This window comes from Glandiceps talaboti, chromosome 10 (genome assembly GCF_964340395.1).
Source record: "Glandiceps talaboti chromosome 10, keGlaTala1.1, whole genome shotgun sequence".
NCBI classification, from domain to species: domain Eukaryota; kingdom Metazoa; phylum Hemichordata; class Enteropneusta; family Spengelidae; genus Glandiceps; species Glandiceps talaboti.
Genome location: NC_135558.1, coordinates 21,793,341 through 21,807,235, shown reverse-complemented (window position 1 = coordinate 21,807,235; position 13,895 = coordinate 21,793,341). Strand labels below are relative to the sequence as shown.

The 13,895-nt window shown below is 36.1% G+C and overlaps 1 protein-coding gene across 1 annotated transcript; it reads left to right on the top strand.

Moving 5' to 3' along the window:
• Positions 1-231: 231 nt before the first annotated feature.
• LOC144440760 (cell division cycle 7-related protein kinase-like) lies at positions 232-13,787 on the top strand. The gene is made up of 9 exons (XM_078130138.1): positions 232-379; positions 1,224-1,310; positions 1,603-1,738; positions 4,117-4,210; positions 5,277-5,419; positions 6,009-6,156; positions 9,847-10,234; positions 12,784-12,933; positions 13,417-13,787. The coding sequence occupies exons 1-9, from the start codon at positions 232-234 to the stop codon at positions 13,785-13,787; spliced, it is 1,665 nt and encodes a 554-aa protein (XP_077986264.1).
• Positions 13,788-13,895: the final 108 nt, after the last annotated feature.

Genomic DNA, 13,895 nt, shown 5'->3' with positions numbered 1-13,895 from the left:
CAGCTGCTCTGAAAATTAGGTGGGTACGATCGGCGTCTACTGTTTGATATATTTATTGTTTAATGAAAATGTCAGCTTTTCACAAAACTTTATAATATATCATGATCAATGTATAATAGTTTCCGTTCAAAATGAAGGGGCGAATCGATGTTACATGACGATGTAAACCTTTTCTTTTTGTGTGTGTGTGTTTACAGTTCACGAACCATCATTACTGTGTTTTTGTCTACAATGGCTTGTTACTACGAAGGAAGTTTGACGAGTTCCGTGACATCTGTGATGGTCGATGGCGTGAACAGTTCGAGAGATGGACAGTTTCGTCATAATTCAACTTCTGCTACAAGTAGGAAAAGGAAACGATCGGGCGACGAAATTTCGGGTGAGAAAGATATGTAATTTCTAATGACCCTTGACATGACATATGAATGATGTACACTCGTACATACACTGATACAGTACACTACATACATACATACATACACACACTGATACAGTACACACTACATACACTGATACAGTACACTACATACATACACACACTGATACAGTACACTCTACATACACTGATACAGTACACTTCAGTGAAGTAGTACTACTGTAGTCTGGAGTGACTGACCACGGACCTATTATAATAGATCCATGCTATGACAGTGTAGTAGTTTGTCAATTTTGAAAAGGAACTTTATTACAGTGACTCACAAAAACGTAAAATGTTGACAATACTGACAAATGTACAACTTATAAATAAAGAGTTTCATTTGTTTCGGTTTGAAGTTTCACTATATAATATTTTCTCATTACTATTTTATTCAGAAAATATTCAAAATTCTTCAAAAAGTTGCTAACTTTGGTACAAAGGGAACTCTTTCTAGAATATAGAGTAGAATTATGTGGAAATTCAACTGGTATAAATTGCAGTTTTAGGTTCTTGTTTGTTTACTGAAGTTAAACTTGACCTTGACAGCATTGAGAACAGCTTTAATTTGTGAAAGTGTTTACACAAATTTTATTTTTTCCAACCTAAAAATCATAATTTTAATGTAACAGTTGTGAAAATTGCCATATAACTGACATGCTGCAATTTATGTGAACTGACTATGAGTAAAATTCAGGATTATTCTCCATTCCTCTTTCTAATGACTGCATAAGAATCCAGTAATTTCTCATTTTTAAATAAATTTTTTATCATTTATGATACTAATAATTTATGTTTGACTTGACAGATAAAGTGAAACAGGATATCGATAAACTGATGACGTCCGTACCAAAACTAGATGAAATATTTACAATATCAAACAAGATTGGAGAAGGTAGGCAAAGGACAACATGTGTTTAAGTCTTGCATTCTAAAGGCTTGTACAGTTTATTTAAGTGAAGCCATGACCAGCAGAAAGTTGCACACAACCATTAGATTACATTTTGATTTCACCTCAAGTTTACAGAATCAATCAAGTGACACATAATAATTGCCATAGCATTGTCAATGAGAATTTCATCTGAACAGAAGGGGTGACAGCAACAGCAACAAGTTGTAGACGAGTTACTGTTATAAATATTTATCAAGTTGAACAATAATAAATAGACCTTTATATTGTTTCAAAGGTACATTTAGTGCAGTATATTCAGCAAAGTTGAAGACATATCCACAGATTGATACAGAGTTTGCTTTAAAACATATCATTCCTACAAGCCATCCAAGTCGGATTGAAAGTGAACTTAGATGTTTACAATTAATTGGGTAAGTAAATCAAGTGATTGGATATTGTTTGTAGTTGAACCTACCCAGTATAGTTGACTGGCTTTTTTATCACAACTATATTATTCTATCTGTATAATGTGCCAGGAGTAAACATTGTGTTGGAAAGCGCTATATAAAATTGACATTAATGATTATTAATATTATTATTTCTTATGAATATGAGTACTTTCAATATGAGTGCAAACTAGTAGACATTGACACTGTATCGCATCAATCTTCTCTAATCACAGTGATGTTTTAGTGCATTCTCTTTCCTTTTGCATCATTTTTCACAGGATTAGATCATTAGATGGGTGATAGGTGCTGTACAGGGTTAGATCATTAGATGGGTGATAGGTGCTGTACAGGGTTAGATCATTAGATGGGTGATAGGTGCTGTACAGGATTAGATCATTAGATGTGTGATAGGTGCTGTACAGGATTAGATCATTAGATGTGTGATAGGTGCTGTACAGGGTTAGATCATTAGATGGGTGATAGGTGCTGTACAGGATTAGATCATTAGATGGGTGATAGGTGCTGTACAGGGTTAGATCATTAGATGGGTGATAGGTGCTGTACAGGGTTAGATCATTAGATGGGTGATAGGTGCTGTACAGGGTTAGATCATTAGATGTGTGATAGGTGCTGTACAGGGTTAGATCATTAGATGTGTGATAGGTGCTGTACAGGGTTAGATCATTAGATGTGTGATAGGTGCTGTACAGGGTTAGATCATTAGATGTGTGATAGGTGCTGTACAGGGTTAGATCATTAGATGGGTGATAGGTGCTGTACAGGGTTAGATCATTAGATGGGTGATAGGTGCTGTACAGGGTTAGATCATTAGATGGGTGATAGGTGCTGTACAGGGTTAGATCATTAGATGGGTGATAGGTGCTGTACAGGATTAGATCATTAGATGGGTGATAGGTGCTGTACAGGGTTAGATCATTAGATGTGTGATAGGTGCTGTACAGGATTAGATCATTAGATGGGTGATAGGTGCTGTACAGGATTAGATCATTAGATGGGTGATAGGTGCTGTACAGGGTTAGATCATTAGATGGGTGATAGGTGCTGTACAGGGTTAGATCATTAGATGGGTGATAGGTGCTGTACAGGGTTAGATCATTAGATGGGTGATAGGTGCTGTACAGGGTTAGATCATTAGATGTGTGATAGGTGCTGTACAGGGTTAGATCATTAGATGTGTGATAGGTGCTGTACAGGGTTAGATCATTAGATGTGTGATAGGTGCTGTACAGGGTTAGATCATTAGATGTGTGATAGGTGCTGTACAGGGTTAGATCATTAGATGTGTGATAGGTGCTGTACAGGGTTAGATCATTAGATGTGTGATAGGTGCTGTACAGGGTTAGATCATTAGATGTGTGATAGGTGCTGTACAGGGTTAGATCATTAGATGTGTGATAGGTGCTGTACAGGGTTAGATCATTAGATGGGTGATAGGTGCTGTACAGGGTTAGATCATTAGATGGGTGATAGGTGCTGTACAGGGTTAGATCATTAGATGGGTGATAGGTGCTGTACAGGGTTAGATCATTAGATGGGTGATAGGTGCTGTACAGGATTAGATCATTAGATGGGTGATAGGTGCTGTACAGGGTTAGATCATTAGATGTGTGATAGGTGCTGTACAGGATTAGATCATTAGATGGGTGATAGGTGCTGTACAGGATTAGATCATTAGATGGGTGATAGGTGCTGTACAGGGTTAGATCATTAGATGGGTGATAGGTGCTGTACAGGGTTAGATCATTAGATGGGTGATAGGTGCTGTACAGGGTTAGATCATTAGATGGGTGATAGGTGCTGTACAGGGTTAGATCATTAGATGTGTGATAGGTGCTGTACAGGGTTAGATCATTAGATGTGTGATAGGTGCTGTACAGGGTTAGATCATTAGATGTGTGATAGGTGCTGTACAGGGTTAGATCATTAGATGTGTGATAGGTGCTGTACAGGGTTAGATCATTAGATGTGTGATAGGTGCTGTACAGGGTTAGATCATTAGATGGGTGATAGGTGCTGTACAGGGTTAGATCATTAGATGGGTGATAGGTGCTGTACAGGGTTAGATCATTAGATGGGTGATAGGTGCTGTACAGGGTTAGATCAAAGACCCGGGTGGAGGGTCTATGGTTAGATGAATGATTTGTAGTACACATGTAGCTCACTAGCATACATTACAATTACAGGTTGAACTAATTATATAGATGGCAATGTTTACTGTTTCTGTTGTACTTTGGGAAATATAATCTTGTTTTTTTGATTGTATACACATATGACCACCAACATCTAGACTCCCTAGATATAGTTATATGACCACATCTTTCTACATCTTTTCTTTGCAGTGGTTGCGATAATGTGATGGGTGTACAACTATGTCTGAGAGACAGGGACAATGTTGTTATTGTCATGCCATATTTCAACCATCATAAGTTTGGTGTAAGTACACAACTTTTGTATTAACAAATGATTACCATGTATTTTAACAGAACATGTCAGATTTAGTCTTGTGTTTAATCGTTCGAAAAGCAAGAAAACTTACTGTTTTGTTTGGTTTCGCTTCTTGCATGCTGTCTGTTTCTATAGTAACCACACATTAAAACACTTTGTCTACACCATGTATAATAAATGTAAACCCCCAAATAAAGGCTGTATGTTTTGTTAGTGTACTGTTTTTGTCATTTTTAGCACAACTGAACTGAAGGTTCTGTCTGAGTGGATGTGTGTGTGTGTGTGTGTGTAAACAACTTAAAGTCAAAAACTGCTGGACCGATCACTTTGATATTTGATGGTCATGTTACTTCTGGTGTCTAGTTGGGAAATTGTTCAAATGAAAATGATTGCATCAGAGATGTGGGTTTTGGGTCAAAAAAAAGACCACTGTCATCACTTTAGAGCAAGTGATGTGGTCTTTACTGAAGTAGGGAGGGTTATCTTTGTGTTTCCCCACGGATCTGCAGACTGCATGGACTGGACAACACAAAAAAAAAAAATGACCGACACGAGGGTATTTAAGTGATGTGTGCACTGACCAGAAACAAGTCTTTTTTCTTTTCTTTTTTGGCTTTATTTATATGTCCTGGTCGTTCTACATCATGTCAACCCATGTCTATGTCACTGGTTCTGTCATTCTACATCATGACAACCCATGTCTATGTCACTGGTTCTGTCATTCTACATCATGTCAACCCATGATCGGTTCTGTCATTCTACATCATGTCAACCCATGTCTATGTCATCGGTTCTGTGATGCTTGAAATATGAGTCAAAACATTCCAAAGCACCATTATTTTTCATAGACTCTATTTGAGGAGGTGTAATCAAATTATTCTCTGATATTTTTCTTCATTCAGGCAGAAAAATACTTGTGACCTAAGGGTTTGGCTCTACTCATCTACCTCAGCTGATAGTAACAAAAAAAACTTAGGTCGTTCATATTTTCTGTGGCTGAACAAAGACAATACATGAAAGAGTATGTTTGTAATCTGTTTATTTTATTTTACAGGACTATATACTTGATATGTCGGTATCTGAAGTCAGGGAATACATGCGTAATCTGTTGATAGCTTTGCAGAGGGTCCACAAATTTGATATTATCCATAGAGATGTCAAGCCAAGTAATTTTTTGTACAATAGAACCCTAAAGAAGTAAGTTGTGAAGGCAGTATTGTCCATCTATCATTCTAGAATATTCTGTCATGTGTCTATTTTAAGTCTTACTCTTATGGACATGTAAAAGCCTCTGGGGAAGAAAGTTCTTGATTGAGGTCTTAATACTTAGATAAGTCATTTAGTTAAATAACTTGATAACAGGTAAAATTTTCTAATCATAAATGTCATGAAATTATTTCATACAAGATGAGAAAGGAAAATGGCTGCATAATAGATAAGAAGCTGATCATGATTATGATACACAAGCAGTTTAAACTTTTTAGCATGGAGCTTGTGATCTGTCTTGGTCAACAACCCTCATCACTATAACACATTCCATAGTTACAACTGATCATACCACCACCTAATGGCCAGCTGTAACTGTAATTTGTCATTCTGATGGGGATCGTTGACCAAGACAAGATCGAAAACTCAATTCTAAAAACTTTGAACTGCTTGTGTGTTATAACCTTTGTAAGTCATTTGATCTACCAAGGTGATAAAGATTTTGGTCAGATAAGGACATGATACTGAATATAGAGTAAAAGTCAACAAATGAATAAGCAAACTGTTATTTGACTTTCAGATATGCTTTAGTGGATTTTGGTTTGGCACAAAAAGCACCAGTTGCAACTGCTCATCGTTTGGGGTCTGACATTGCAGTCAAACAATACTCATCACCACGAAAAGGTAGTAAAAGTAGGCGAGCATTGTCTGTAGCTGATAAAAATGAAGTAAGTATTTTCATTTTTCAGAATAAATCTGATATCAGTATACTGTAAACCTAGATATTTTCACTACTAGAAAATTTTGCGATTTTACTGTCTTCAGCTTGTTCTCAAAGACAAAGTTTTGCTAATCACCAAACTTGTACATTGTGGCTATTAGTACAAGAAGACATTTTAGTCACTGTGTATTTTAACAATTTTGTTTCAAGCAAAATAAGCGGAAATAAGTCTTTAGGGAATATTTCCAGGTTTACAGTATTTTGTCATAGCAATTTATAATTTCCAGTTAACCAATCAGACAACTCTCTGATTTCCACGGTTAACCAATCAGACAACTCTCTGATTTCCACGGTTAACCAATCAGACAACTCTCTGATTTCCACAGTTAACCAATAGAACAACTCTCTGATTTCCACAGTTAACCAATCAGACAACTCTCTGATTTCCACAGTTAACCAATCAGACAACTCTCTGATTTCCACAGTTAACCAATCAGACAACTCTCTGATTTCCAGTTAACCAATAGAACAACTCTCTCATTTCCACAGTTAACCAATCAGACAACTCTCTCATTTCCACAGTTAACCAATCAGACAACTCTCTTTAGATTTATAATTTCAATCAGTCAGTGTATGTGAATGTGTTGGTGATGTCATCAATTCTACATCAACAGTTTGGATGCCATAGAAATGACAGTGCACACAATGCAGTCAGAAGGAAACTGTCAATCATTTGTTTTTATCCAAGGTTCAACATTTCAGCAACAGGTGATAATTTTCATCCAAATATTTGGTTGAATTGAAGAAATACAGTGTCTGTTGGATCATGAGAATTACAAACTAAAAGGTTGCTTCAGTTTTGCTGCCGTAATTAACTTAGTATTTTAGACACTTTATATAACCTTCAAAATAGAATGTGTGCCCATATTGATTTGGTTTTAAATAGTAGTGGCAATGCATTCAAAAGTACTTGAGGTGTAACCAGCGTCTTCAGTACTTGAGGTGTAACCAATGTCTTCAGTACTTGAGGTGTAACCAATGTCTTCAGTACTTGAGTTGTAACCAATGTCTTTGTACTTGAGTTGTAACCAATGTCTTCAGTACTTGAGTTGTAACCAATGTCTTTGTACTTGAGTTGTAACCAATGTCTTCAGTACTTGAGGTGTAATCATTGTCTTCAGTACTTGAGTTGTAACCAATGTCTTTGTACTTGAGTTGTAACCAATGTCTTTGTACTTGAGTTGTAACCAATGTCTTCAGTACTTGAGGTGTAATCATTGTCTTCAGTACTTGAGTTGTAACCAATGTCTTTGTACTTGAGTTGTAACCAATGTCTTCAGTACTTGAGGTGTAACCAATGTCTTCAGTACTTGAGGTGTAACCAATGTCTTCAGTACTTGAGGTGTAACCAATGTCTTCAGTACTTGAGGTGTAACCAATGTCTTTGTACTTGAGTTGTAACCAATGTCTTCAGTACTTGAGGTGTAATCATTGTCTTCAGTACTTGAGGTGTAACCAATGTCTTTGTACTTGAGTTGTAACCAATGTCTTCAGTACTTGAGGTGTAACCAATGTCTTCAGTACTTGAGGTGTAACCAATGTCTTTGTACTTGAGTTGTAACCAATGTCTTCAGTACTTGAGTTGTAACCAATGTCTTTGTACTTGAGTTGTAACCAATGTCTTCAGTACTTGAGGTGTAACCAATGTCTTCAGTACTTGAGGTGTAACCAATGTCTTCAGTACTTGAGTTGTAACCAATGTCTTCAGTACTTGAGTTGTAACCAATGTCTTCAGTACTTGAGTTGTAACCAATGTCTTCAGTACTTGAGTTGTAACCAATGTCTTCAGTACTTGAGTTGTAACCAATGTCTTCAGTACTTGAGTTGTAACCAATGTCTTCAGTACTTGAGTTGTAACCAATGTCTTCAGTACTTGAGTTGTAACCAATGTCTTCAGTACTTGAGTTGTAATCATTGTCTTCAGTACTTGAGTTGTAACCATTGTCTTCAGTACTTGAGTTGTAACCAATGTCTTCAGTACTTGAGGTGTAACCAATGTCTTCAGTACTTGAGGTGTAACCAATGTCTTCAGTACTTGAGGTGTAACCATTGTCTTCAGTACTTGAGTTGTTATCATTGTCTTCAGTACTTGAGGTGTAACCAATATCTTCAGTACTTGAGTTGTAACCAATGTCTTCAGTACTTGAGTTGTAACCAATGTCTTCAGTACTTGAGGTGTAACCAATGTCTTTGTACTTGAGGTGTAACCAATGTCTTCAGTACTTGAGGTGTAACCAATGTCTTCAGTACTTGAGGTGTAACCAATGTCTTCAGTACTTGAGTTGTAACCAATGTCTTCAGTACTTGAGGTGTAACCAATGTCTTTGTACTTGAGGTGTAACCAATATCTTCAGTACTTGAGTTGTAACCAATGTCTTCAGTACTTGAGTTGTAACCAATGTCTTCAGTACTTGAGTTGTAACCAATGTCTTCAGTACTTGAGTTGTAACCAATGTCTTCAGTACTTGAGGTGTAACCAATGTCTTTGTACTTGAGGTGTAACCATTGTCTTCAGTACTTGAGTTGTAACCAATGTCTTCAGTACTTGAGGTGTAACCAATGTCTTTGTACTTGAGGTGTAACCAATATCTTCAGTACTTGAGTTGTAACCAATGTCTTCAGTACTTGAGTTGTAACCAATGTCTTCAGTACTTGAGGTGTAACCAATGTCTTCAGTACTTGAGGTGTAACCAATGTCTTCAGTACTTGAGGTGTAACCAATGTCTTCAGTACTTGAGTTGTAACCAATGTCTTCAGTACTTGAATTGTAACCATTTTCTGGCGAAAATAAACATTATATATTATATATATATTGTCTTCAGTACTTGAGGTGTAACCAATGTCTTCAGTACTTGAGGTGTAACCAATATCTTCAGTACTTGAGTTGTAACCAATGTCTTCAGTACTTGAGTTGTAACCAATGTCTTCAGTACTTGAGGTGTAACCAATGTCTTCAGTACTTGAGGTGTAACCAATGTCTTCAGTACTTGAGTTGTAACCAATGTCTTCAGTACTTGAGTTGTAACCAATGTCTTCAGTACTTGAGTTGTAACCAATGTCTTCAGTACTTGAGTTGTAACCAATGTCTTCAGTACTTGAGTTGTAACCAATGTCTTCAGTACTTGAGTTGTAACCAATGTCTTCAGTACTTGAGTTGTAACCAATGTCTTCAGTACTTGAGTTGTAACCAATGTCTTCAGTACTTGAGTTGTAACCAATGTCTTCAGTACTTGAGGTGTAACCAATGTCTTCAGTACTTGAGGTGTAACCATTGTCTTCAGTACTTGAGTTGTAACCAATGTCTTCAGTACTTGAGTTGTAACCAATGTCTTCAGTACTTGAGGTGTAACCATTGTCTTCAGATACGTGCTATATTTGTTCTGTTCAGTGTGTCTTCAAGTACAAGACATATATTTTGTTACAAAATAGGTTTTCTTTTGAATCATGACTCATCACATGGTAAAAATGGAAGTACAATGCATCAAATAGGGGAACATCAAAATTTGGTGCTTCTCAAAAAGTTGTTGTGTATCAGTGGTGTGTCAAATTAGTTTAGAGGACAGTCTGATTCAGAATAAATTGAACTCTATTCCATGTCAAAACATTGGTTAATTAATTAATTGATTGATTTTTGCAGATAAACCAAGGATTTAACAGTCCAGTTAAAAGGAGACACTTGTCTAATGACACAACAACATCAAAGTTATCTGAGATTAATCCTAATACTCTGACAACAAAGCAATCTGTGAGTCAGAAAACTTTCAAATCACCAAATCCGACAGTATGTGTCAGGAAAGCCATAGTGACTGGAAGAACACGATTTCAAACCAAACAGACTGTGTTTGGAAAGAGTTACAGCACCAAGAAGGTTGTGAAACCAGTAGCTCAAAATACATGTTCATGTTATGGTAAACCACAAGTATGTTCTATGTGTTTGAGAAGAAGTAATCAGATTGCACCAAGGGCTGGTACACCAGGATTTAGATCACCTGAGGTACTCTTAAAATATCCAGATCAAACAACAGGTAGGAAAAAATTACATACTTTGATGTTACTCTAAAAATGTGAGTAGACAGTCACACTAATATAGAAGAGTATGCCTTATAGTAATGAAATACATCACTCTCCCACTCTTAGGGTGTAATAAAGTCATGAACTACATTTTAGGACCGTTTTACAAGAGCATTTTAAACAACACCACTATTGGGTTTTCTTTGTTCAGCATCTTTGAACATTACTGTGTACAGGCACTTCATACATAATCAGTAATTAGAAGCTAAATTAGACTAAAATGCCAGTTTACCATTGAACCCTTATACAGCAGAAGAAAGTAAGCTCTGCAGGAACAAAAATCAGAACGGATGCAATTGTTGCATTGTTTGTCTCAGAGTGTGATTTATATACATTGTAATACAATTGTTGCATGTGTCTGTCTCTTGCAGAGGGTGATTTATATACATTGTAATACAATTGTTGCATGTGTCTGTCTCTTGCAGAGGGTGATTTATATACATTGTAATACAATTGTTGCATGTGTCTGTCTCTTGCAGAGGGTGATTTATATACATTGTAATACAATTGTTGCATGTGTCTGTCCCTTGCAGATAATGATTTACTAAAGAAGGACTACATAAAAGATACCAAATCCACGCGTCCCTGTCATAATTTTGACAGACAAAAGAAACATGCATGATCATATCATAGTTGTACACTAAGTGTGGACTACAACATGCAGACACATACAACAATTGTATAGTAATGTATATAAATCACCTTCTGCAAGAGACAGACACATACAACAGTTGTATTACAATGTATGTTAATCCATTCTGCAAGAGAACACATACAACAATTGTATCAGTTGTTCCTGCACAGTTTACTTACTTCTGTATGAATCATTTCATGCCAATTTCATTGCATAATTATCCATTTCCTGATAAAGTTGTTGCATAGCAACAGTAGACAACAAATTATTGTACCCCTACCAATTCTATACAAGCTTGAACATTACGGAATCAGAGGTTTACCACTCAAGTGGTTCTCTAGTTATTTGCATTCACGGAGTCAGTATGTCAGCATCAATAATATAGCTTCAAGCAGATTAAATATTACCTGTGGTGTCCCTCAGGGGTCAATCCTAGGACCTATCTTATTCTTGATATACATAAACGACATTCCAAATTCCTCCAATCTTTTCAATTTTAAGCTGTATGCAGATGATTCAAACTTATTTCATTCTATCCAGGAAACCCATAACAATATATCCCTCAATCTAGCTAATGTTGAATTTCATCAGGTAAATAAATGGTGTGATGCTAACCGACTGACTATGAATGTAAATAAAACAGAACACATGGTAATTAGAAGTAAACAAAACAGTAAAGAAGTAATTGGGTCTATAACTCTTAATGACAGGGTGGTTAGAGAAGCTAACAGCACATCGTTCATTGGGATTCACCTAGACAGTAATTTAACTTGGAAAACTCACATTGTAGACGTAAAGAAAAAGATCTGTAAATTTACTGGAATATTTTACAGGCTTCGACAACTGTTCAACTCTCCTAATGTTGTACAATACCTTTGTATTACCACACATTTCCTATGGCCTTGAAGTGTGGGGAAGTTTGTGTAAAACATATCTCAAAGAGATTTTACTTGCACAGAAAAGGATTGTTCGTGTCATTACGGGGAGTAAATGTAATGCACATACGGCACCTTTATTTAAAAAGCTCAGTATTCTTGATATATACAAACAGTTTGACTATCAGATTGGAATTTTTGTTCATGATGTACTACACGATAAACTTCCGCCACACTTCAAGGACTACTTTTCGAATATCGAACATTGTCATGATACTAGGCGGAAATTGAGAGGAGACCTCCATGTACCAAAATACAAGTCTTAGAGTAATTTTGGTCAGTCTTCTGTCAAGTTCACTGGTTCACAGATATGGAACAACATTCCATATACAATTCGCAGTCACCCAAGCAGACACAAATTCAAGAAAGATTACAAAGAGTTTCTTCTTGTAAATATGTAAAATTTTCGCACATTTTCATTTTCATTTTTCATGTACAGTATGTAGTTTGTGAGTTTTTGCAGCAGTCACCTGATCTTTTTTTTCATTGTAATATTTATACTAGTGTATGAGTTTTGAGTGGCTAGACTAGATTAGTTATAGAAACTGTTTTCTAGCCTCTCGCCCGCTCTGATACAATTATGCACACATTGTGTAATATATGCTTTCAATTGTTATGTATTTTTTTTTTTTGTGATGGGTAAATAAATTACAATTACATTTACAATTACAATATTGTACCCCTACCAATTCTACATTGTACCCCTACCAATTCTATATTGTACCCCTACCAATTCTATATTGTACCCCTACCAATTCTATATTGTACCCATACCAATTCTATATTGTACCCCTACCAATTCTATATTGTACCCCTACCAATTCTATATTGTACTCCTACCAATTCTACTAGTATATTGTGCTATATAGTTGTGATTTTTTTGTGTACAATTAATAAATATTTTTAACATTTTGATTATCCTTATTTCCTTCAGCTGTGGATATATGGTCTGCCGGTGTTATCTTCCTGTCTCTCCTGACAGGACGCTACCCATTTTTCCGGGCACCAGATGACATGACAGCGTTGGCACAAATCATCAGTATAGTTGGTAGCGAGGAAATAAACACAGCTGCTAAACAATATGGTAAGGTCAGCATAATTATAGCGTAATAACAAGTTTATTTAGAAAATGACAAAGCTTTTCATGTTTAAATGGGTTAGTAAACCGTTGTATGACCTCAAATTCTGACTGCACACTTCAGTGTTTGTCAACAGAATGATGCACTTTTCACAACATGTCCTCTTATAAACTTGTGAGCCTTACAAGGGGTCAGGGGTCATAGGTACCTAGAAATTTGCATATTGGATCAATCTTTATGACAAATACTGTATGCAGTCAAATATTTCAAGTAACAGTTTCAAGTTTTTCAAATTTCAAACAACTCATGAATACCTAATACAATTCAAACAAATTATCAAATGATGACAAAGTCTCATGTTTTAAAAGTAATATTTTTCACTAACCAAGTCTATGGTTGACATTGTAAAGCTAATATGTGTATAACCATCTATGTATATACATATTAATCACAATAACAGTTAACATAAGTGTATCATTTCTCTTCAGGTAAAAATATACAATGTAATCCAAGTCAACCAGCTGTTGATTTGAAGGCTATGTGTCAACAACTGAGAGGTAAAAACAAAGAAAAAACCCCAGCACAGCTACTCATGGCACGGAATAGAAAACTGCAAGAACAATGTACTGAATCACATACTGTGACAACTAAGTCACAGAACTGTACAAGATACTCACCAAGACTTCACAAACAAAAACCAGAAGAAGGAAAGAATGCAAGTCTAGAGTCCAGTGAATGTTCATGGGACAGTGTTCCTGATACTACATATGACTTATTGAACAGACTACTAGATTTAAACCCTAATACAAGAATCACAGCAAGAGATGCTTTGCTACATCCTTTTTTTACAAGATGTTGATAAAACATGGATCTACCTGTCTATCAGTGACTTAAAGGGACACACCATTCCATCAAATAAAAGTTAAAGGGGCATGTCATTCAGTTGTATTTTTTCATCTGCAACTGT